Here is a 26,066-nt window from a genome sequence, read left to right as displayed (position 1 = left end):
GAAGAAGAGCATTTGTTTCTTATTAAGAAAGATTTATAAATTATAAAGTTTACATTTGGGTTTGAAATGGTTATCATTCGCAAAGATATTTTTTCTCTCTGAAATCTTTGGAAATACCGTTTTTCTAGTCAAGAAGTGAAACGTTCTCTTCTTTTTCTAAGCATGCATTTATTGTATTTCATTCCCTTACCTACATGCTCCTTCCTACCTTATTTCCATATCCATACTTAATTTGCTCATTACACCATATTCAATAAAGGAGGAGTTGTCTTTATCTGTGAACACAGTTCTGAAGCTAAAGAACTATACACTTTCATTTGTCTTCCCTTACCTCAAATATGACAGAGTTGGGCCTGTATCATTTCAGGTAAAAAGGCAAATAATTTCTTTAAAATGACCGATGAGAATTATTTTCACTCCCTCAGTTTGAGACTTAAAGTTTTACAACCAATTTCCAAACAGAAATTTCAAATTATTTTAAATAATTTAAAATTTTTAAAATATCTTTGCTAAACTTAGAATTTTGCAACCTATAGTAAGCTATAAACACAGGTTTCCCTTGGCTTTTCCTTGTGGAATCAGTAAGAATCTATAATTCCTAACAATATCAAACATATAAAAAATAGTCACAAATTCAGATATGATATCCACTAATGATCCTCATTAGGCAATTCAGATATGTGCAGCTGACAAATAAAATTAGCTAGTACCCAACATGTCACATGACAAGAATTTGAGAGGGTGTATGCAGGAAGAAATGAGTAGTATGTGGCAAAGGCCACAAACATTTCCATGTTGGATAGGCAGGATGCTCTTCCCAGGATGCCTTTTACTCCTTGTGGACCACAAACCTCTTTGCTATAATCACCCAATAAACTACAATGGATTAACATTAAAGGCCTGATGTGGAGAAAGCACACTCACAATGAACATTGTCCTTTGCCATGTAGGCTCAATCAAGGGCACCAAAAAAGTAGTTAAGTGCCCCCCCCATGGTGTTCAGATCTGGAAGGCACTGCAAACTGTTAATTTTCTATCTTTTAATGTTTGTCTAAGACCCTTAACATTTTTCTGATATTGTTGCTCTTAGGACATTTTCTTGAGTATCGTCCCCATTGCCCCGTCTGCACACACACATTTTGCATTTGTATACGAAAGCCTGACAGACAGCTGAATTGACTCAGAAAAGTACATGGAAAAGAAGGGGGAAAAAGGCAGGGGTGGTCTTGACGACATCCCATAATATGAAGCATAAGCATCAAACTCTCCCAAAGCAACACAAACAAACATTTCTTCATGATAAGGGTTTAGATATCCAGCACCAAATATAAAATACCACATAAAGGAGGGGTGGGGGATTATTGAGATATAAAACCTAAGCAGTCCTTTATGTCATAAAGATATGGACAATTACCTGTGTCCAGCTATCTCCTTATAAACATTTATAAGGACATGGACTATTTTCCAGTCCTATACACTATTCAAAACAACCAGTAACATTTTACAAATGGCTTTGCCTGTTTTGTATTGTTTTATGATGCATCTGGAGATATATTGTTAAGTTCTTCAAATAAAAGTGTGCAAATTATATTTTATACACACATACATACAAAAGAACTAACATTGAACACTGGCAAATGGACTCTAAGTCCATTAGAAAACATCTAACAATAGCAATAAAACCTGAGGGTTTGGCTTAACAGATGCAATGTTCATCTACCTTCATCACATAAATTATAGGTTCAAGAATGTGTCCTATGCAAAATAAAACATGTCGATTTCAGCCCAATGGGCATTTTTCCCTAGGTTTATAACCCCTTGAAAATAGAGGTTTCATCTAGAAAACCTAACAGATCCTCAGCTTCTTTCAACATTATAATATATTCATAAGGCAAGGATTCACCAGCAAACATATAACAAATTAAATGGCATGAGTGTGGAGTCCAAATTCATAATGATGAGAAACGGACCAAACCAACCATGAGACAAAAGAAGAAGAAAAGGAACATATAAAACAAATACTATTAGAAACAAAATATTATGAGTAGTTTTTCAGTATTAGAGAAAATGGTGTCTGTATGTGTGTGTGGACATTTATATACTGTGTAAAATTAGCACTAAAAGAATGCACAACCATCTCACTAAAGTACATCGTAAGGGGCACTGAGCATTCTAAGGGATCACAGTAAGAGAGAAAAGTATCTTGTAAATAACAAAACAAAACATCACATACCATCATAGTAGACAATTGCTCCTACCAGTTTGTCCTTCTGGAGCATGGGGAAATGCTCGAGGGCTCTTGATTTGCTGAGGACGTAACTGCTTTTCAGGCAATTACTTCCTGCAACCAGATCATATAGCTTGATTCCTACCCAGTAGTAAGGTAACTGCCACCACCTACAGCATAAGTGGAAAGGGTTCCTTAGACAGAGTGTAACATTATAGAATGCCACCTTAAACTACAAAGAATTTCATTCCAGAAAAACTAAGCATGCATACCTAGAAATGGACAGCAAAAGAAACAGGAGCCCTGCATAACTACTTTTGATAGTATCTAGCTGAAGTATAAAATTAAATGAATCAGTGAGAATTTAAATGGGATCTTCTCTAGGGCTCTTGTCCTGGCTGTGTATTAGAATTCCTTGGGGCATTAAAAACAAGTAGCAATGTCAGCCTCACATGTCAAGACTGATTCTCATATTACTGTACCTGTGCTTCCAACTTTAGGCAACTTCATGGATAGCACTAACAACCTTAGGAAAATTGAGTTTATAATTTATAATCTGACACCACCTAGCCAAATTTCAGTTTTACTTAACTGACCCAAAATAGTCTAGGTTTTCAGTTGCTGCATGGTTGGTCCAGATTTTTCAGTAAGATATTTGTGTAGTCTACATTTTATACTCTACATATGACCCTCTTGATGAATTGGTGCAAATGTTCATCTATACACTCTCAGAAACTGGAATAAAATGCTACTAATTATAAATACAGAATACCTCATCCTCTGCTTTCAAACTCTGGTCCTTTGACAGGATCCACAGAGAGTATTAAAGAATACCCATACTTTTAAATACACCAAAGAAAATGTTTGAAAAGGACCAAAGATTAGGAGTAATTAAAATCACATTAAGAAATACACATTGAGGGAGTATTTCCCTCAATGTGAATTTAAAACTGTGTTCTGCTATTAACCTCAGATAAGCAAATAGTATACAGATAATACCAAGGGCTTACTTGTAAACCGGAAGCATTATAGGCAAAGGAGCTGATAAATGGGGAGCAATTTCTAGTAGGTTGGCACGCTCGTGAAGGGCTTCTTTTACCATTCTATACTGAAAATCAAAACAGAGAAAATTAGTTTGGCAGTAACAGATCATAATATTTTCAAATGGCAAATAGACACCCTGCCAACTGATTGATACACAGAAACCTCTACCTGTGAGTGAGGATAGCTCCCTCCTAATCAAATTTCTAATGATACATCATGCTGTCACCCTCAAAGATTTTTTAGAAGCCTTAACTGTATTTGCATAGGAGAAAAACATGCTGTCAGAGTTCCTAGGTGTAAGATATTTTCCTGACTTGCGTTACAAGATTATTGTAACCATTTATCTTGCATTCTCTGTATTGTCTCCCTTTCTCATTTTCCCATAATATTTTCTCCAGGTAGGAGATAACAGATTGTTCAAATTCATGTTAAGTTTCCTTCTTGCCTTCACTGATCCCAGCAAAGATGAGTTTTGCACATATTTTACAGATTATAAAGAAGGTTGTAGTCCTTCTTATGTCTCTCTAAAGAGCTGGCATTGTTATTATAATACTAATTTTACACACAAGAAGGCTCATATGTAATGAATGAACAAGCTAAAACACATCCTAAGTTAGCTGATTTTAAATTCTGTGCTGTTTTCTTTGCATCCATCATGATGCTGAGGAGAAACATAAGAAAAGGGGACAGATTCTAAACTGACTTGTCAAGAGAAAAGGGGGACATTCAAAACTTGACAATGTCAAGTCAGTGCTGTATGTTTTTCATGTATGAAAAGCAGATAAGAAGTACTACTGATTTTTTTTTACCCCTCTGGGAAATGTCATTTTCCACACTGCCTTGGCAGTTTTCAAATGGTGGCAGACTGGACACAATAACGTGTGACATAGGAAAAGCATGACTCAGATCATCTTTTCCCTAGGAATATGTCAGTGACAATATGAGCCTATGATTGCAGCTACAGTTAAGAGGATCAATTTGGCACTCCCCCTGCATTACAACACAGCTCCATGAAACTGCTTGTGAAGGAGCAATTTGGTGGCCATTGTCAAAAACCTAATCACAATTGTTAAAAAGCAACACATCCAAAAGTGATTTTGTAAATCTGCTACTTTGACATGCCTGTGTAGAAAAAAAATTCTGATTACCCATAAACATAATACTATAAAGAAAGAATACACCTTTCCTGAAAGATATTCCAGCAGTATATACTAAATAGTATTTCCAACAGGAAGAGATATTAAAAGCCATAAAAAAAAAGAGCCTGATTTAATTGGGTAGAAAAAGCATAGCTGCAATTTTTGTTTAACAACCAGCATACACAATTACCTGCTCAATATCCAACTTCATGATGGCCTTCTGAAGATATCTCACACCACCATGGATCAATTTAGTGCTTCTGCTGCTGGTCCCTGATGAGAAATCATCTCTTTCTACAAGGGCTGTTTTTAGTCCTGTGTAACCAGAAAACCAAATTAACTTCTTAAATTACACAATTTGTATGTAATTCATTAAAGGCACTTCTCCAGGGTAGAGACAATCACAAGAAAAATTAGTCTGAACATGGATAAATTTGTATTCAAAGTGCAGTACACTGTCTATATTATAATGAAGAGATTTTTGGCTCTTCCTAAGGGAAAAGTCAAGCCAGAACTAGAAGCATATTAAACTGCGAATGAATCACAACCAGAAAATATCACAGTACAATTTCACGGCAGAAACATACTTTGGTGCATTTAGGAGGTCAAAGGAAAGCCTGGCACTCATTTTTACCCATATAGAGTATCAGTGAATGTTGTTATAAAGCCTTCTGAATACATGTTCATCCTTCCCTACCAGAGTTCAGATCTATTCCAGCCCATCATCTCTGATTTACTCTAATACATCCACCAATAAATCTAGTCCACCTCCCCCCCAACTTCTAGGTGCTGACTCCTACTTGAAAATATGTTTTGAACAGTATTATACTGGGAACAAAATGGGGGAAAATATCCACAGTATCACAATAGAATGAAAAGAGAGTCATTTCTACTACTGAGGAGTTAGTAGTCCAATTTAAAACACTTGAGCACAATAGTATTTTAGAATTACAAACAAATACAAGCCAGAAAAAATGAACACAGTGCAAATGAATATTTTACATGAATAAAGAAGGAAATATTCTTGGTAAGAGGCAGCTGAGCAAAGATATACCCATTGCAGAAGTCACTCTGTCCCCTTTATTTGAAGGTTGCTATAAATTTCTTGGGGGAAAATCTACTTTTGTTTGGTTTGTTTTCTTGCAAAGGCATCCTTGTCTTTTCAGGATTGGTGGTGACCAGCAGCACTGCAAGTGTCATACACTAACTGAGAGATACAAACCACAATCTCACAAGACCCACGGTATACACCAACACAGGCCGTGAGGATTTCCATGGGCTGGCATACTCTTGGGGATGAGAGAATGTCATGGAATTCAATTACAATGAGAATATGCAACCGGAGCAGATCGGGCTCACAAAGCTCAGATAGGAGAACCTGTGCATGCCTTCAATCCAGAGCCATTTATTATATTTAATACCAAAGGGTCATTTTTGTAACTTTTAACAGTTTAAATATCGTACCCAAATGTCATCATAAAATCAGGGCAATTCTCTTGACTTAAAAGGACAAAATATTTGGAAACTGTGGAGAGAAAAGTAGAGTTGTGATTCAAGGTCAAAAATTGCTAATGCCCTAACTAACCAGTAAAATAACACAGAAATTACAGGTATCATAGATCCATGCCAGTGTTTTTAAGCATGTACTTCAGAGAAAGTTCTGTAACAATCTCAACTATTAAAACACTAGCACTGCCTAGTAAATTTAGTACTTGATGCATTAAGGACACAAGGAAAGATACCAAATTAGTACATATTTTTTTAAAGGAGAAAGTCAAAGAACTGGTGCTGGATATGATTGAGGCTTGGACCAGGCTGTCAAATAGCCCCCAGCTCAAACTGAAGAAAGTAAATGAAGGCAACAGAGTTTTACAGGGGCCGCATTAGAAAATACAGGTCTTGTGTCACTCCAGGTTATAAGTTGAATTCAGGATCTGAACTCCAAAATTGCAAATAGTCAAAATTACGTTTGCAAACCTCAAAAAAAATGCTCTGTCTCAAAGTCAAGCATGGTGGTGTATGCCTGTAATTTCAGCATCAAAAGGCTGAGCTAGGAGGATCTTGAGTTTGAGGCCAGCCTGGACTACATGTGGGACCCTGTTTCAAAAAAAAAAAAGAAATGCACTGTCTTGGTGAGCTGTATCGTCTTTACTTTGTAAGTCCAACACAGAGAGTTCTTTCAGCACCAAAATAGAGCATTTTTTTTCAGTTGAAGATCAGATGAGGGAGTTGACTTTCAAATGTCATTTAGGAGCTGGATTATTTAAAATATCCCTCTCTTAAAAGGCTGGGATCACAGACATAGCACCGAGATGTCTGTACTAGTAGAACAGGAAACTGAGATGAAAAGGACAAGCAGCATCCCATCTGACGGTCACTTCTTCACCGGGGCCTGCCCAAGGGTGTCCTACAGGCTATGGTCAACAGACTTTTTACACAGTCCTCACTTCCTCACTTCTCATGTAACCCACTGCCCTTGGATGTGGGCTGGAGTAGTGCCTTTCTTCTAAGGATCAGACCACAGCAATTCAGTTACAAAAGTGGATGTGTTCTCTCTCCCTCTCCCTCTCCCTCTCCCACTTCTTCGCCCTCTCTCCACAACCCCCCAACCTCTTCTGCTATTGAAGCAAATTGTCAAGAGAATCCCCTGGACAACAGAACAGGTCAAGAGGCACCAAGGCCTCAGCTCAACAACCTGGGAGAAACTGAGCCCTGTCAAGAGTATGTGAGGCATCAGGAAGCACTAAAGCCTATGAGAGATGTACAGCCTGGGGTCCCAGCTGAGGCTCTCCTAGTTTTCTAGCTCACTGAGGATAAATAATGTTGTTGCTACTGTTTTAAGTCCCTAAATTTTGGGGGATAGTTTAATGGTGACAAAAAAATCCCTGTGTGGGGAATAGTCCCAGCTAAGTTGGGAGATTTTAATATCCTTCAAGATGGTATCTTCAGAAAAGGCTGAGTCTAGAAGGTAGTGTTACAGATGGGTAGAGTAGATGTGGGGAGTTATCATTGCCAAAGAACAATTTACAAAGAGTGGGCAAGCCAGGCATGGTGGAGCATGCCTGTAATCCCAGCACTCAGGATGCTGAGATAGCAGAATCTTAAGTTCAAAGCCAATTGGGGCTACATAGAGAGATCTTAACAACAACAACAACAAAACTACGAGAGGAAGGAAGGGAGGGACGGAAGAAGGGAAGGAAGGAATTAACAGAGGGAAGGAAGGAATCAAGAGAAGAAAGGAAGAAAAAAAAGGCAAATGCTTGAAATGGCCCAGCTTATTCAGGAGCTGCTTATCATTCAAGAGCTGGAATGTGGCGTGTGAGAGTCAATGTGAAGGAGATCCCAGTGAGAGAAAAAAAAAAAATGCAGATCACAAAGGGATTTTCACTACACTGAGGCATTTGGACCCTGTCCTGGGGCCAGTGTTGGTCATAAGTAAGTAATTCCTGGGTCTCCTCAAAATGAAAATGCCTCTGAGAACATGGTTACAGGTCCTGGGTCAGTTTTAGAAACACACTTCCAACAAGGATAAAGATTTGGCATCAATGACACACAGATATGGACATGAGTGCTATACTCAGTTACAGGGTACCCATCCTGAGGAGCCAGGGTATGCCTGACAGCTTTTTTAAAAAGGAGTGGTTTTTTCCAGTGCTCAGATTCTTTTGAGAAATACTATTATGCCGCCTATCAAGGGAACCATTACAGTGTTTTAGTTTGAAAAAATTTCTTAACATTCCAGAAAGAGTTTAGTAACCAAGGAGGTAGGGGAGGGAAGAGGAAAAGAGCTGGCTGCAGGAGACAGTTAAGGAGACCCAGGCCACCAGCATGAGTGGGGTAGGGAACAATCCAGCCTCACAAGGAGAAGACTGTATTGGAAAGGGAGAGGAAGAGAGAATTTTATGGACAATGCTGTCAGGGAGGATATTTTTTCTTCTTTCCCAAACTGACTCAGTGTGAGGCAGAGAACTACTCTAGCAAGCCATCTCAGAAGGATATTTCAGGATATTTAAGTGAGAGCAAACACTTTCAAATTCTCAGAATGGGTTTTTCCAGTATTGGACATTTTACAAGTTATTCACATATATATTTATGTGAAAAATCTTAGTGAATAACAGCAAAAATTAAAATGAGTCCCTTGGTCAAACTGAATTGGTTTTGTTGATGTTGTTCTTTTATCCCATTATTTCCAATATCAAATCACCAAACTACCCACCTGAATATCTATGAAGAAAGAGTGCTCCTTCAGAGCAAAAACAAAAAATTAGTCTCCAAAATTATAGCTAAAGTGATACACAAAATAGCCATACAACCTAAAAACATTACTAATAGTTTTTGAACTGCAAAAAAATGATACTCTAAAAGAAGACAAGATCTAAATTTTCAACAGCTATTGTATATCAAATATGAATTTCTCATTTTGATAAGAATGAGGGAAGCCGGAAGGAGGAAAATGACAGAAAATAAAGGTATTAGTAGAAGTTATAACTGTTTCTCATAATTTTATTCTTGACTGATCAGCTCATTGCAATGAAAACAATAAAATTTTTTAAAGCCTTTTGGTATTCTTGTGTGCAATTCTGTTCCTTTGTACCTCACCCCACAAAAATTACTGGTATGAAATTAAAAGCTTAGTTGTCTACTTTAAATATAAGGTAAAGAAGTGAAAAGAGGGACCTGTTTTATCCTCTCTGACTGAAAGTGTTTTCAAGTGACTATCAATGTTCATGCTTTGTCTTCTTAAGTAAAACAGTTACATTTAAAGGACATCAAAATAAATGTTTCCAGGATTCAAGCAACTACTCTGCTATGGCTTGGAGGAGACTGGGGAAGATCATCCTGCAGAGTAGAAGAGTGACCTCCCCATCGCAGGCAGGGAAGTGCTGGCCTCTGTACATTTAAGATAAGTCTCTAAAGTAGCTCAAGATTTTATGAGGAATACTTTTGTGGCTCTCTCTTTCTCTCTCTCCCTCTCTCTCTCTCTCTCATACACACACACACACACACACACACACACACACACACACACACACACACAGTTTAATTGAGGTGGAAGAATGAGGTCAGCGGTCAACTCGTAATCTACCTTTCACTCATCTTCATCCCATCTTTTAGCAAGTTGTGATCCTGTCTTCTGGGCAGGGCAAGGTGTCTGAACTGAACATATAGCTCTTTACAGCTTTGTGTTTTTGATCTGAGTAAGACCACCTAACTACTTCCAACTAAACTAATTCACGGATCAAGACAGTTGGTTGAATGTAGAGGAGTAATTACAATGTAAGGGGAGAAATGGTACGACATTTAACTTTTACAACATGGAATAGAACAGAAGTATACTTTAATACCTTTTACTGATTATCTTATTATGCATGAAAACATGCTCGATATAATAAATGCAGAGAAGCAAAGAGAACAAAATAAAACTCTCCTGTAATTACACCACTCAGAGATAACCACAGTTGACATTTGGATGTTTAAATGTTCACATTTTCTATGCATGTATATAATCACATATGTACATTTTTACAAAACAGGATCATATGGTATATTTAAGGGTTTTTTTTCATTTAATATTGTTTATTGTAAGCATTTTACATATCGATAATTATTTTTCTATAATTTCATTTTTAAAGCATGGATAGTATTACCTTAAATGTTTACAATGATTTATTTATTCAGCTCCCTGTTTTTGAACATTTGGCTTATTTTCTTTTTTCTCTATTACAGATTGTACTTCAAGATTATGTCTTCATTTAAACTCTCTGTATCTTTAATTATTTCATTAGGATAAAATTTCAGAAATGTCAGTATTAAGGTATTGCTAAGTAGAAAAGCAAGAGTGATCACTATGAAATAACTACCAGAGGCACTAAAGTAATAACACACAAGACAGAAAACTTAAAATACTTTTTATATTAGTACCATAAGCATAGGTATTAAATCCACATGCTCTGTGAAGAAAAACTGATACAGTTTAAACAAAGGTGAGATAATCTTTCTTTAAGAAAGCTCTGGGCACTTAACTTTGGATTTCAGACAGCCATTGTCATTAATAAGAAAAGGTACTAACCCAAAGGCTGAACATTTTATATGAAGGATCAATTTCTCTAAAAAATAACACCTTGTAAAGCTGTAAAGTAATCCTGGCTTGCTAATCCCCAGCATCACAATCCTATACTTTGCCTGGTGTTTTCTGACAGTGAGTGTTAGCATTTTATAGGCATGTAAAATATTGGATGTTGGTTACTTTAATACCATTTCTAGGTGTACATTAGGAAATCAGTAAACTACTAATAGAGATACTATGTTAAGTTAGAGTATATGATTAATACACTGTGTACTTAAATACACATGTAATAATAGAGTCAGCAAATTGTATTGTTATAACATTGAAATAAGACAGCTTTGGGAAAGGAGAAAGTTGATGGCATTGCTTTCCTTTTGATTTTGTTATTATAAAAATAACCAATGTTTAAAGACAGGAGAAATTTCCAAACGATATAGAGAAGGAAAAGAAGAAATAATGAAAATAATATATTGTTGGCTTCCTAGTTACAAAATCCACTGGAAAACAAGATTAATTATTTTAAATGTTTCATATATGTTATCACAAACTTTCTATCCTTATGAAAGTATACAATCTGTATACATTTTTGCTTGAAAAAAGGTAAAATTAACATTCATTCTTCACAACTTGCTTTTTCAATTTATAACACATCTTAGCCATTTTCTCTGAAAATACTTACAGGTCTACTTATTTTCAATAACTGAATATAGTCCAATTTATTAAGTATCCCCAATTTTTTGCTATTATAAGTATTGCTGTAAAGAAAATTCTGAATAATATGGCATTGACAGCGAGCATTGAATTTCTCTTTTCTAAATTCAGACAAAATTATCTTAGAAGACATGGCTGACTCAAAAATAAGATAAACATTCCATGGACTAGAAATGTAGCAGAGGAGAGTGTTTATGCTAATGCTTCTATCTTGCTGGGGTCTTATGCTAATGCTTCTATCTTGCTGGGGTCAGGGTCTAGAAATAGTGAAGACAACCAAGACTTCAGTTCCTCAAGGGTAAGAGGAATACAAACTATGCATTGCAAGCAAAGGTAAAGAAACCAGATGAGTGTTTGAATTGCAGGGCTCTGCTTCTTGCACAAGAAGGTTGACAAGCTACTCTGACCACTGTCCAGGACCTGTTTCCAGGTCATGGCCAGGATACAAGAAGACAGACATGGCTTGAGCACCAGCATCCAAACTAAGGTGCCAGTTGGCTCAGTAGATGGGTCTGCAGGTCCATAAGATCAACACAGATGAGAAACTTCAGTTGGCTCCATCAAAGTCCCTGGTGGGACTTCAGGGTAGTAGTGACTGCCTACAAAGCTGAAGGCATAGGAATAGAGCAGGATACAAAGTCTGACCTTATGTAATAGACAGAAAAGAGCGAAAAGAAAACAAAAAAAGGTAAAAAATACAAATAAATGCACATGCACTCATGTGCACTGATTCACTAAATAAGTGGATCAAATTACCTAATAAAAGATACAATCTATTAAGTATAAAAAATAAAAGTAAATAAATGGAATCTTGCCACATACTGTTCATCATAGACAATGCAAAACAAAAGGATACAGAAAAGTTGAAAACACTTGAAACAAGCCTTGCCTATTTGATCTGTTGTAAATATTTTTCTAAATTTTATTATATTTTTGCCATTGATAAATTTTAATTTATGCAATAAATAAGTCTCCAAGACTCTCCTTATTCTGCTCTTCTTCTGCAATACACATACTTCCCTTTCCCAAACCTTTACTTAAGTAGAACAATGTTATTATTATCTCTCACTTATTCTGAAAAACCTTGAGGCTTTCTGTAAGGTTAAGACACTTGTGGAAGGTCATGGACCTAAGCAATGAAACCAAGTTTTGAGCCTAGTTCATTGTACTTCCATAGCTTGAGTCCTTGTTTACTATGCTGACTATACTGCCTCAGACTTGTAAGAATCAGGGTGAAATTCAACAACTGCTAGCCAGACACCATTTACAAACTACAGTTGCATACTCATTTTTAAACAAGAGAATCCAATTAATGCTTTCCTCCAGCAAGAGGCTATCATCTCTGGAATTTGAACTAAAGCCATAAAAATTTATTAATTGAACTTTTAAACCAAAAATGTACTCAGTGATTCTGGATATATACAGGTAAAGTCACATCAAAGAACATAAAGAATTAAAGAAAACATCTCGGAGACTCCTGAGGGAGAGAATATGTTGATAAGATTTTTGCATTCTGCTGCCTTTGGAAGCAAGTGCCCCAAATGGGCTTCAGGGTTGTGCTTTCTGACTAGGAACTGGACACAGAGGTTTTAAGCCATGAAGCATTTTCTATTGATCCTAGAGACCTGCAAGAGAGTGTGAGGAGAATTGTGAATGAATATAAAATAATATTCCCAAATGAAACAAATGAAAATTGGTTCCCAAGAAAATGTAGATAATGAGAATGCAAATAAGTGTTCATTGTGAAGACACTATGACTTCTTTTCTTCCCTCTTAAGTCTTGTTTATCCATTACCAAAATTACATTTGGGCACAGTATTTTATCAAAAGGCTATGCAAACATTTTCATACAAGCCCTTTAACATCTAGTATTTCCCCCCAAAACTTTGATGTCTTGAAAAATCTAATTATTACTGGTAACTTTAAAAGATCACAGTAATTTGTTTTTGTCAAATGTGACTAAAGATTAATGGATATAATCAGGAATAATTTGGTAAAAACATATCAAATGCAGAGAAAGCAAAATTTGTTGTTAAGTGAAGCATCAAATATAATAAAAGAGCAAATTCCATGAATGAACAGCAACACTGCACAATTCATTAACCAAATGCCCATGATTATTTCACACTTCAGAGGACCACTGATATGATCAGAAATTGTAGTAAAAGGATAAATATAGATTACCTTCAGCATCTCCTAACACATTTTAATTATAAACACTACTCCAGAGAGCTACCAGTATAATAAAAGAGATGAAAAGTAAGGTTTCTATAAATCACAATTCTATACAAATATAAAATAAGACATTGGCTAATTTTTAAGATAGCAATCAATATATTAAGAGATATTAAAATCATATCATTTTCTTAGCTATTTAGCTATAAAAATTAAAGACCTGATCAATAGTCACACTTTGGAAACGCTAATCAAATCATAATTGTCACTCCCATCATCACTGTCATTACCCCCAATCTCCTGCTAATGATTAACCAAAGTGCTGATCACTACTGAATGAAGAACGTTATTCGTTCAACAAAAATCAATAAATTGTAAGCTCTTTAAGGGCAAGGTCACATCTTACTTGACTTCATATTTTTAGAGTTAGTTCAAAATTTGACTAATAAATAGTATTGTTTAAAAAAACTGGACTGGGGGTATGGTCAGTGGTAGAGCATGTGGCACAAGGCTCTTCCTTCAGTTATAGCACAAATGAAAACAAACAAAAAACTGGAGTTGTTGAATTCAAGTATGATATATTTGATATATAGTAAAAACTTTTGTAAATGCCACAATGTATCCTTACCCAGCACAATAAAAAAATTTTTTTAAAACCTGTGCTCATAAAGTGAAAATATAATAGAATTTGCCATTAAAAAGAATGAATATTGCATGCATGTGAAGACTGATTAAATGTAATGTCATTTAGAAGAAACACTGCAAAAAAGTAACTATAATATGATCTTATCTACATTTTTTAAAGACATAAGTACAGAAAGTGCATGAAAGTGTGCCTAGTTGAGACTTTACAAAAGGAAAAGGGGATACAAAGCTCTTGTGACTGCCTTCCTATTAATTGCACTCACGGTCCCTCAACCCATCCAAGCTTTCTGCCTTCTCTTACCCACTACTCACTTCAGCTCTAGATCTACCTTTAAACCATTTCCTGAGCTTCCATTGAATCTTCTCTCATTTTCTCCTTTTATCATTGATGCCCAGTCAATTCTCAGTTCTGGATTTTACCCTACTGGAGGGAATGGAAAGGAGGGAAGAAGAGGGGAGGGGAGGGAAATCCTTGCACAACTTACCTCCCTTCTTTATATCCTTTTGCACTGTCAGGTTATCCCTTTTCTATCTCATTTGTCTCCAGATCTCTTGACAGTTTGTTCCCATCTCTACTCCTTCTGTATCACCAACCTAACACATTCTAACATCTCAAGAAGCTTGCTTGATAAAACCTAAGGCCTCATCCACACCAAACCCAGCCCTGTCTCTCCACACTTCTGTCATAGTCTGTCCTTCCTGCCCCCCAAATCCCTCCATTCACTGATACCAGGCTGTTTCTCCCACATATTTCTTCAGTTTGGAACCCTTTCAACAAACTTTTTTAAGAGGCAAACTTGCCTTTTAAATTTTTGCCTATGCCAGCTGGGTGTGATGGTCACCTGTAATCCCAGCTACTCCATAGGTGGAGGCAGGAGAATCATGAGTTCAATGCAAGCAAAGGCAAAGTCAGCAAGATACTATCTCAAAATCAAAATATAAACAAAAGGGCTGCAGTCCCAGCTCAGGTAGAACGCTTTCCCTGGGTTAAATCTCCAGTACCAAAAAAAAAAAGCGCCTGCCTAACAAGTGTGAGGACCTGAGTTCAAATCCCAGTGCCAGCAAAAAAAAAAAAATATTCTGCCAAACAGTAGCTTTCTTACTCCTCACCCTTCTCTGTAGATATGATTGTCCTCACCTTGTGTATTACTATGCATGCAGTAGGAACTCAATAAATATTTGCAGAATTGAAATAAAAAATGACTATATATTTCATACAATAGTGAAAATAACTGGTGATATGAGAAATATAGTTTCCTAAATAGTCCTGGGGCGAGGATTCTCTTTGATACAGAAAATTGTCACCCAGTAAATTTTAATTCCTTGAGGAAAAGTCCCAAACAAGATCTCTCATTGTGTTAGAAATGTTTCCTCTCTTTCCACTTTCCTTCCCAGGCCTCCCAGGGTAGAAAGCTAAATTCAAATTACCTACTGATAACTGTAACTGTTTTTCCCATCTGCTTAGCATGCTTAAGAATAATCTGGCTCCAATTATATTCCATTATTGGAGACATCAACTTGGTATAAGAGTAGATTCCAGTGCCTATATTTTGAACCCACTATTATTTGGAGCTAACAAAAAGAATTAAGGCTGTAAGGTTTATGTAGACCACAAACTAAACATGAGTCCTGTGAAATCACAGTAATCTAGAGCACTTTTTGTTAGTGTGTGTAACACTCACAGCAAAGAAGGTATTTTTTCCTATTTGAAAGACAGAGAAACTTAGAGAAATTAAGCAATTTTTCCAAACACACACACACACACACCACTCAATGAAGCCAAGCCAGAACATGTACCTAGATGTCCCTGACTCCAATCTCTACACTAATCCCAAAGGTAAAGGTAATAGATTACTTTGTGAACTATATTCTCTGTGAGAGCACTGAGGTTCCTTCTGTGTGTCATGTTTCCATTTTGGGGGAACTTTTATCCTGTCTTTCCTATAGCTCACAAACAGTAGACAGGGCAACTGAGAGAACTGTATGTTAGTAACAGTTTTTTCCACTACTTATGTGATAAGATGGACTCTCAAGAGAGGATTTTAAGAAATACATAAGCAACAAGAATCATTCTACTGGATTACTTCATTTTAATATATTTTTCTACCCTTGATTGGCATAATTGTGATTTAATTAAAGAGGAAACTTTATGTTCATGCAAATTTGTGATTTCAGCTGCTATACAAATATTTTTATGTCATATAAATCTATGTACTTTATTATGCATTAGAAAAAATTAGAAACATTAATAAATTTGCAAGAGTATAAAGTTTCCTTTTTAAATAAACATGAAAACAAAGCACACTTAATTTTAAAACTTCTGCATTTTTGCAATATTTTCAAAATCACAGAAGTGTTTCTCAAAGGAACAAAAATTAGAAAACACCAACAGAAATGTAACTTCACAGTGTAGAGTACATACTGTCCATATTTATGGTGGGGGAGGCAGGTGAAACTGTTATCTGCATTAGGACTCACCTCTGGTGACGGCATCCAGGGCACAGCCACAGCCTGTTGCTCCTCCTCCAATAACAAGGATGTCAAATTCAGACGTGTTTTGCAAAGTCAGTAGCTGAGCTTCTCTGGAAGGAGGCTCCCTGTTAACAGGCTCAGCAAAGCATTCTGCTGCTTCCACATAGGCCAGGTTCACCTTATGTACAAGCATACTGGTTTTAGTAGTTCATCTGCAATGAAAACTTAAGAAACTTTACAGCACACTAAAAGAAGCAATTTGTAGAGAACATAAGGAATACCAGATCCAGACCACTGTGCACATGGAGTCACAGGAGAAACTGCCTTGGACTTGAGCAAATGCTAAGTGTATTTGCTTTTGTAAATCTCAACTAAATAGTTGGACATCTGATTTCAGATTTAATATCTCAACTGCTTGTTTTGTTTTTATACATAGCCAATTTCAATTATTTCCACCTCCATACAGCAATTCCAAAATATATTACCTAAAACAACTTACAGGGTAGCAGAAGGAAATATTTTGCCCAGTAGCAGCAGCAATCCATTCAGGAAACATTTAAAAGTATTGACATCACATAAAAGGAGGAGAAAAGAGCACTGCATGTCTTTATGCAACTTCCCGAAAGTATGTGTTCCTCATTCTTCAATTCTCATGACAAAAAATGTAATCTAGAGTTTGGGGCCTAAAAGCTTAAATGAGTGCAATTAAAAAGAATCTGTTAACCAGAAGTTGTGGTTCATGCCTGCAATCCCAACAGTCAGAAGTCTAAGGCAAGAAGACCATAAGTTTGAGGCCAACCTACGCAACTTAGTAAGATGCTTTCTCCAAAAAAAGAAGTAACTTTTGTTTAGCAGAAGTTACTATACAGTTTAAATAATCAGCTATATTCAATAAAAATGATACTTTTCAAATATTTTAATCCATAATGGTGGTGGTGTTTTTCCCATCCTGCTGTCAGGGCCACATACGCAGCTGTGAATGACCAGAGTGCAAAGCTTATTCAAGAAGTGCCCTTAGCTTTTACACAAAAATTATACTGACAAATTCAGGAAAAGCTATTTTTTATTGAGTTAAAGTAAACTAAACTACCCCTTATAATTATTATCATTGGGCCAATTGTATTTCATGAAAACATATCTAGAAGCCACAGGGTACATTGTGAAAATTCTGGATTAGGGTCAGAGGGTCTCAGCTTGGATCTTTGCATTCCTGTTTACCAACAATGTGACTTTTAACATATCATCTCTTTGGGCCTTGGTTTCTTCTTTTCCTTCCTTCCCTCCCTGGCAGTACTGGGGTTTGAACTCAGGGCTTTAGATTTGCTAGGCAAATGTTTCACCACTTAAGGAACACCTCCAGCCTCTTGTTTCTTCACTTGTAAAACAAAAATAAAATCCCCATGACATTTTCATCTCTGCATTTCTGGGTTATCCTCTGTCTGAATGGAATAATGACATTAAATTCATCAGTAAACTACAGTACTGTCCAATAGTTATTATTAATTAATTATTAATTAATTTTATTTCACCAGGCAATTATCCTGCACATTTGCTTTCCCATTACTCAGGAGACCAAGGCAGAATTGTGAGTATGAGGTCAGCCTGAGCCACGTAGCAAGACCCTGTCTCAAAAAATTGTTCTCTTTCTCCTTAGCAGCATGTAACAAGGAGCTTTCAAAACATATTTTACTAAGTATCATAAAAACAAAGGTGATAATCAGGTGCTACAATTTTTTCAGGCTATTAACTCATATGCCAAACCACAAAAATCCTTTTCTGCCTATAAGTCCTACTAATTATCTGCTAACAACTAGTTCTTTGCGTTTACCTTCACATACATTTAAGGTAACTAAATAAATGTAACTGCTAGGTGCTATGGAGAACAGAACATCTTTTAGTTATGGTCTTTGTCTTCTGTCATCTTAATAACAAAAAGAAAACGGAAAAGAAAACACACATACATACAGTATATACATATATAATAAGTATGTAGATGGAACAAATGCCAAAATAGAGAAAAAACAACACCAGCCTATGACCATTCAGATGAGGGAGGGAAGCCTTTCGTTTGAGAGTTTCAACTGCGCCATGACAGATGGGTAGGATTTGGACATGGGACTGACAAGTGACTAAACCGCCAGAGCATTTTCACACATCAACAGAACTGCTGACATTTTCTGCTTGGTAAGTTTTCTAGAAATACTTGAGAAATAAGTTTAAAGACCAAGTGATGATACAGTTCATTAGAACCTGGTATTACTAAAAGCTCTGTATTCTCCTCTAGCCAAGAAGATTAAAGTGGAATATTTGAGTTTCACCTGCAGCAGGTAGGCTAGATCTGATGGGCATCAGCCATTTCCATTGGCCACACTGCTTCTTCTGCCCTCATCCCTGACTCACCTTCTTACCCGAATGCTCTAACCTGCCTCATCTTAACAAATAAAAACACCTCTTTCACATATTTCTGACAACCACCCTAAAATTTTTTGAAAGATCTGTAGGCCCTTGATTTCCTGCTTCCTTATTCCCTTGTTCCTTACTCACTTTCCAACTCACTACAATCTGGATTTTCATATACACACTACCCCCCACCATCACCATCAAGACAGTCTAATGGTTACGAATCTACTATATCTAACAGAACACAAACTTAACTGTACATTCAACTCAGCATCTTCAAGACAGCTATCTTTCTCCTCCTCCCCACATCACTCTCAGCTTCCTCGAGATGTCACTCGAGTGCCTATATGTTGGAGTTAACAAAACGAATTTAGGCTGTAAGGTTTATGTAGACCACAGCATTAATCACCAAACCTCCTCTTAAGCTGTCCTATTCACTCCTTCAGATCACTAAGAACTCTCTGTGTACAGAATCTCATATATTCCCTATACCTTAATGATTTCTCATTTTGTTCCCCTTCTTTGAAACCCTGGTACCAAGCTACCTAATTAGCAACTCCATTTGGATGTCTTTTGTGTACCTCAAAAATTGATCTAATGACTTTATCGCCTCAAACTTTTCTCTCTATTACTATTCTTCATCTCAATAAAAGTGCTATTATTCATGTGGTTGGTTGTACCAGAAATTCTGGAAATATCCTTGACAGCTTCCACTCTCTTAAGTCCCATATCTAATCAATCACTAAGTCCCATCAATTCTAACTTCTGAAAAATTGTCACATCTTGTCACTTCTTCATCTTACCGCCACCTTTCAAGTCAAGGTTTCTTCCCTCTTCCCTATGCTAATGTCACATCCTCCCAAAGGTCTTCACACACTTACACTGTCTCCTTCCAAATCATTTTCCACATGGCTAAAGTAATCATTTTTAAACCTACATAATGTCATTTCCATGTATAAAACCCTTGAAGAGCTTCCAACTTAATTTTGGTTAAAAGTAAACATCTTTAGTCTGGTGTCTAGTGTTCTTCATAGTCTTTTACCACGACTAAAATTAAAAAAAAAAAAAAGGTAGAACACTTGCTTAGCAAGTGCAATGTCTTGAGTTCAATCCCTAAGTATGGTAAAGAAATACAAATGCTGAGGAGGGAGCAACACAATTTGAACTCTTGTATATTGCTGCTGGAAATGCAAAATGATGCAGCTGTTTTGGAAAACAGCCAGGAGTGTCTTAAAAAGGTAAACATATACTTGTCTTACAGCCCACCAATCACCCTCCTAGATAATTACCCAAAAGAAATGAAAACCTGTGTCCACACAGAAACCTGTCAAAAAAGATTTGCAATAGCTTTATTGTAAATTGCCCACAACCAGGAGGAAAAAGTTCTCCAATGTCCTTCACCTGGTGAATAACTAAACTGGTATCTATGCAATGAAATAATAAGCAATGTAAAGAAACTACTGATAAACAACATAAATGAACTTCAAATGCATTATGCTAAATCAGGGCTCTACAAATTATGATCTTCAGCCCAAATTTGGCTGCCATCTATTTTGTAAACAAAGTCTTATTGGAACAGTCAAACCTAATCAATACTTTTATGTCCTGCCCACGACTACAACAGGGTTGAGTAATTATAACACAGACCAAATGCTCTGCAGGCCTAAAATAGTTACTCTCTGCCTTTTTACAGCAAAATCCACCAATCCCTATTCCCAGTGAAAGAAGCCAGACTCAGAAGTCTACATTCTACCTGATTCTGATGCTTCTGTATGAACAACATTCTGGAAAAGCAAAAGTATAGGGTCAGAAAACAGATCAGTGACTGCCAGCAGCTGGGACACAGTGACTCCAGAGGGCATGAGAGAACATGTGAGGGTGACAGAAGGGCTTCACAGCTTGACTGTGGTGATGATTACATAATTATATGTGTTGCAAAGGGTTAACTTTACCGCACTTTAAATTGTGCCAAATTATACCTCAATAATCTTGACTTAAAAATAATAACCAAATATATATGTACTACTTTTGTGCCAGACCCTTTTTAAGGGCTCTGCTTTTCTCTACTCATTTAATCCTCGTAATAATCCTATGAGTAAGGCACTATTATCTCCACTTACAGAAGAAGTAGCTGAGATATGGAGATAGTAATTGTCCCAAAATTGTACAGCCAGTTCACAGGAGAGCCGGGAACTGAACCTGGCAACAGAGACTAGACTTATACTAAACATTGTACTGAGTATTCATATAATTTGAGAAAAAAATATAAAAAGCAGACTAAATGGTTTTAACAGGAGGAGATATAACCATTGCCAAATGTAGAAAGCTTTTTTTTTTTTTTGGTGTGGTTTTGTTGTTGAGATTTTACTGAACAGTCCCTCCAATTTAAAAAAAAAAAAAACAGCACTATTGAGGGTAATTTATTTAATTTCTGACACTACTTTTAAAATAACATTTTATTTTTGTTTATTTCTTTCATAAAAGCTGGAAAGTGTTGCAACTGAGAAGTTAAGCACCACGTTTATTTTAGAGGCAGTAAACACAGCCTAAGGCCCTACTTGTAATTATGACAGGAGAAAGACTCATTTTGGTTTCATATGGCTTTGAGTCACAAAAACACATCTGCACTCTACCTTCTCCAGAATATGTTGATTTCAGGGAAATAAAAAGAAGAAAGGCAGCAGGAATAATAAACCAGTAGTGGTAAGTAACAGCATGCTTTAAGAAAAGGGTCTTTGTGCTCTAAAACTACCCAGACCACCCTTTTCCCTCAGCCTCCTTCTTCAAAAGCAGTTTGATGAAATAGGAATCTGGAAGGCAGGCTGCACTTATGGGTTGACCCAGAAGCTCTGGGAGATGCCTTGGAACACCAAATGCCCTAAGTCACCAAAGACCAAAACCCTCAGGTGATCTGCAGAGACACCTGACTCACCACCACTTATTCAACCAATCAATAATTTCCAGGCCCCCCAAGGATTCTGGAGACGAGGAGACAAACAAAAAGATAAAGCTGCAATTATTCTGGGTGTGGTAGTTCCCGTCTGTAATCCCACCTACTTGGGAAGCAGAGGCAAGGCAAAAGGAGAGTCTGAAGTCAGTCCTTACAAAGCTAAAAAGATTCTGTTTCAAAAACAAAATACAAACAAAAAAGACTAGGGTGTGACTCAAGGAGGTACATCCAAGGACTTGAGTTCCATTCAAAAAAAAAAAAGAGTGGGAGGCCTGGTTCAAGTGCTAGAGTACCTGAGTTCAAGCTCCAGTACTGCAAAAAAAAAAAAAAAAAAGGCAATTATAGTATTGCTTGCAAGGGGGTTTAAGACAAGAGAAGAAACTAAATGAGTCACAGGAGGCATCTGTTATCCAGACCTAAGACTTTCTGGAAATAATAATCAAGTCAAAAAAGACCAGTAGGCATTAAGTGGGTGACAGAAATCAGGAAAAAAAAATGGGAGTCACATGTATTAAAATAAGAAGACATACAAGTATACTTTCTCCCTTTGACATACTACTTTCTTAAAAACTGAGTTACATGCCTAGGTACATGAGTTTGCCAGGCCTGGCTTAAACACAGGGACAAGCTCAGCATGAACAGATTCAAGACGAATTACCTGATGTAACCGATGAAGCCAGAAGAAAGGAGAGCCCAAGACACAAAGCAAACTGGCTTTTTCTAAGCATCACTCCAGCCACAGATCCCAAACAAAAGAAAATCTTTTCTGAGTTGGGCTAAAATCTAAAATTTAATGTTGCATTGATGTTATTTCTGATTGCACATAAGGATTATGGATGGGGAGGAGGGACTTTTCCTTAAAGTTGTAAACCAATTTTTATCTACATTTTAGAAAGATAAAATTTCTCCAGCATTCTTATAGCAAACATACAGCTTTTGTCAAGAGACTTGTGTGGACATCTACACAGAATTGCCAGCCAAGTTCATAATTTTTGAGGGTTTACAACCCAGAGAATTTTCACCCTTAGCAGGATTCAGAATGAGATCAATTTTACTATGTCTGTGCACCATTAGACTTGCAAATTAAAAAAAAAAAAAAAACCTAGACATTTGCAACTTTGGGTGAGACCGAAAACAAGATCTAATAATTAGTGTCTATTTCTGAAAGAAGTGCATATTTAAAGACCACAGGCAATTAACAGACAGGTTGTCCTGTAATCATGTACAGTAGTAATTGGAGTATAAAGCAGGGTTTCATGCAAATCACTTCAGACTGCAACCATCATTCTCACTCTCCCGTATTATGTGGTTCAATCAATGGACTCAGTTGATTTAAGAAAAATTGCTTCCTTGTTTTGTTGTCACTGAAAAAGATGAACCCATTTGTGTATTTCTAGAAGAAAAATTCAACAAGCATCTCTATACAGTGAACTTAAGGTTTGATTTTTTTTTTCTTTAGTCACGTTGTGATTCTATAACACTGGTGGTATTCCTTGTACTTACATGATAGTACACAACATTTTTCAGTGTAAACATATTGGTGACGGAGTCATGACTACTGTGATGCTAGATAAACATGGGTAGATTCTCATCTCTGAGAACCAGATAAGAGAAAGAAGATAAGCCCATCTTTCTAGATGACTGAGAATGGCTGAAGGTGCTGTCCAGCTTTAATTACTTAGAAGAAGCACACAGAATGTTGATCTTTGCAATCCAAATATAGCCAAACAATTATCAAACTTTTTATAGCTGAAAAATAGGGAAAAGCCTTGGCTCTGTCCGAACATACTTAAAATAAATTATCATCATAATTGATTATATGATCTGAGGCTTAGAGGATAAATTTTATTGATGTTCAAATAAATATTTTTAAAACACAGAGATATCTATGTTTGGAGTTATCTAAACTTGATATTGCTCTTCAATTCTAATAGCTTGCTGAGAAGTAGAAGACCTAGACAGTAAGCCTGGGATTGGGAAGACAGGGAAGACAAGGCACAATTATTGTTTGCCTAGCAGCTGCTGCTCCATACGCCCCCAGTAGATTAGTCCCTTAGGTCTCATAACCGCACTAGAAGAGATGCATCTTTGACCAGCAAGGAAACCAAGTTTATTAATTCCTTGGGTAACTAATTCAGAGAAATCAGAACTTGATCCCAGTTTTGACTCCAAATCCCATATCCTTAGCTTTGCTAGGTCACCTTTGCCCACTTACATGGGTCCCTAAGTCAGCCAGTCACTTACAATGCAGAACCTTTGATACAGTCAGTGAAATCCAAGAGATCTAGCTAGCAGCCATCCTTAGTGGGCAGTTAAGTTGACACTTATGACTCTATGAAACAGCACTTTACCTTAAAAACTTCACTTAGATCCAGAACTGAAAGAGGGTTCACTTGTCCCCCTATCCCTATCAGAAGAGTATAATGCTGACCCAGAGTCAAGGAACCAGTTTCAAGCTTGAAAATCCAGATGGTTTTCAGCTATACTTTTAGCCTTCTGTTCAAAATAGTTTGTGATCAAATTTGTGATACACACTCTCCATTCCTCTGTGAATTCCTTCATCCAGTGTAGGTATAACTTATCTAATTAGGTCTCAGAAATTCTGTGTTGAAAAAGTCACAAATTGCAAAATAAATAAAGTAAAATTGGGATCACCTAACACTGATTTTAAAGCATCTATTTTCTTAATTTATAAAAACACCTAGAAGAAGCTTTCCTAACACAAACATAGTTTAACAATTAAGCTGGGAGATGGAGAGAGGAGAGAGGGAAGAAGGGACTCTCCCCAAAGCATTTATAGAAAGTTTCCTCAGTCCCACAGTATCCTTAAAAAGTTTCTTAAAGAGACCTTAAAATGAATAAATAGTTGAAAATGAAATGCAAAGTCAAATCAAAATGAATGTCAATGTTGCTCAGTTAGCAACGCCTAGCAGCTCACCAGCTGTCAACGCTAATCATAGCTCTGTCGTTGACTCACTGGCTGACCTATAGAAGCACAGTTAACCTCACTGATTTTGTATGCCAGCAACAAAATAGCATCACAAACTCCTCGAAGGCCTGATGTGAGTTATAACTCGAAGATATTGCCATGGCTCCACTTTGGGGGCTAAGTGTTGAATAAAAACCAAAATTAGAAGGAAAATGATAGGATGCTCTTCGGAGAACATTTCCAGCTCTGTCTGCATAATTTCAGTGCTTCGATGAAACATGCCTCAGAAGAAACAGTTAACCATATAGAGTGGTTAAGAATAGTTTCCACTGGCCTTATCTAAAATACAGAGTATTCAGAATCTTCATCAAGTTTTAGATCTCAGGCACATTCCCAACACATTTAGTTGTATTTCTAGGAGAAAAAACAATCCTTCCAGGAATCTATGCACAGGGCTCTAAATAAGAGAAGCAAATGAATGGCACAGTCTTTGGCATAAACCCTAACAATCAAACTCTCCTCAAAAGAAACACAGCTCATCTGTCAACTGGATTAGAAACTAAATTCAGGACACATATGTAATGAGCCATTAGAATAAAGGAACATAGGTCCCCGAATAACAAAAAGAAATAGGTTCCTCACCTACCCACATTGAACTATAGGATGAGTAAGAAGTAAACCTTCATATATAAAAGCATGAAGTACCAAGCTGAAACCTCCTTGAACTATCAATAAACACTTAAACATAAATGAAGGGAAGGAAGAAAAAATAGGTCTTTTCTGGGGGTGAGTAGTGGGAGGGGGGTGGGCACAAGGAAAGGAGGAATGAGGGTTTATATGGTGGATATATTTTGCATCCATATTTGAAAACAGAGCAATGAAACCTCTTGAAATTGTTCTAATAAGGAGGAGAAGGGAGGAGGGAGAACGATGGAGGGGGTAAATCTAAGATATATTGTAAGCACATATATAAATATCACAATGTAACAATGTATCCCCCTGTACAGCTATTATATGCTAATAAATTTTTTTTAATTTTAAAAAAAGAAGTAAACCTTCATTATGATAAGCTCTAAGCTTTAGGGGTTGCTTGTTACACCAACTGGGTTTCTCCAGTTAATACACGACTATGAGATATGCTTAGCCATCCAAGGTTTTCAACCCACTTATTATGTATATGGTCCATACATAATTCTGAAAGGTTTCCTGAGGGATGAGGCCTCACGTAGAAAAATAAATCCATATGGATGAAACTGCAAAAGGAGCCAAGCATGGTGGCACACATCTGTAATTCCAGCACATGGGAA

The 26,066-nt window shown here is 36.7% G+C and overlaps 1 protein-coding gene across 5 annotated transcripts in view; it reads right to left on the bottom strand.

Annotated features, from left to right (window-relative positions):
• Gpd2 (glycerol-3-phosphate dehydrogenase 2) overlaps nucleotides 1-26,066 on the bottom strand; it is a 137,163-nt gene that overhangs the window by 64,023 nt on the left and 47,074 nt on the right. For all 5 annotated transcript variants that reach the window (XM_074070821.1, XM_074070823.1, XM_074070822.1 and 2 more), the window contains exons 3-6: nucleotides 16,487-16,658; nucleotides 4,601-4,725; nucleotides 3,238-3,335; nucleotides 2,234-2,397 (exon numbers count right to left, since the gene is read on the bottom strand). In XM_074070821.1, coding sequence (XP_073926922.1) covers nucleotides 2,234-2,397; nucleotides 3,238-3,335; nucleotides 4,601-4,725; nucleotides 16,487-16,658 — 559 coding nt within the window. The remainder of the gene's footprint in view (nucleotides 1-2,233; nucleotides 2,398-3,237; nucleotides 3,336-4,600; nucleotides 4,726-16,486; nucleotides 16,659-26,066) is intronic.

The sequence above is a fragment of the Castor canadensis genome, chromosome 4 (genome assembly GCF_047511655.1).
Source record: "Castor canadensis chromosome 4, mCasCan1.hap1v2, whole genome shotgun sequence".
Taxonomy (NCBI): domain Eukaryota; kingdom Metazoa; phylum Chordata; class Mammalia; order Rodentia; family Castoridae; genus Castor; species Castor canadensis.
Note: the sequence above shows the minus strand (reverse complement) of the source record. Positions and strands in the feature narration are given on the sequence as shown.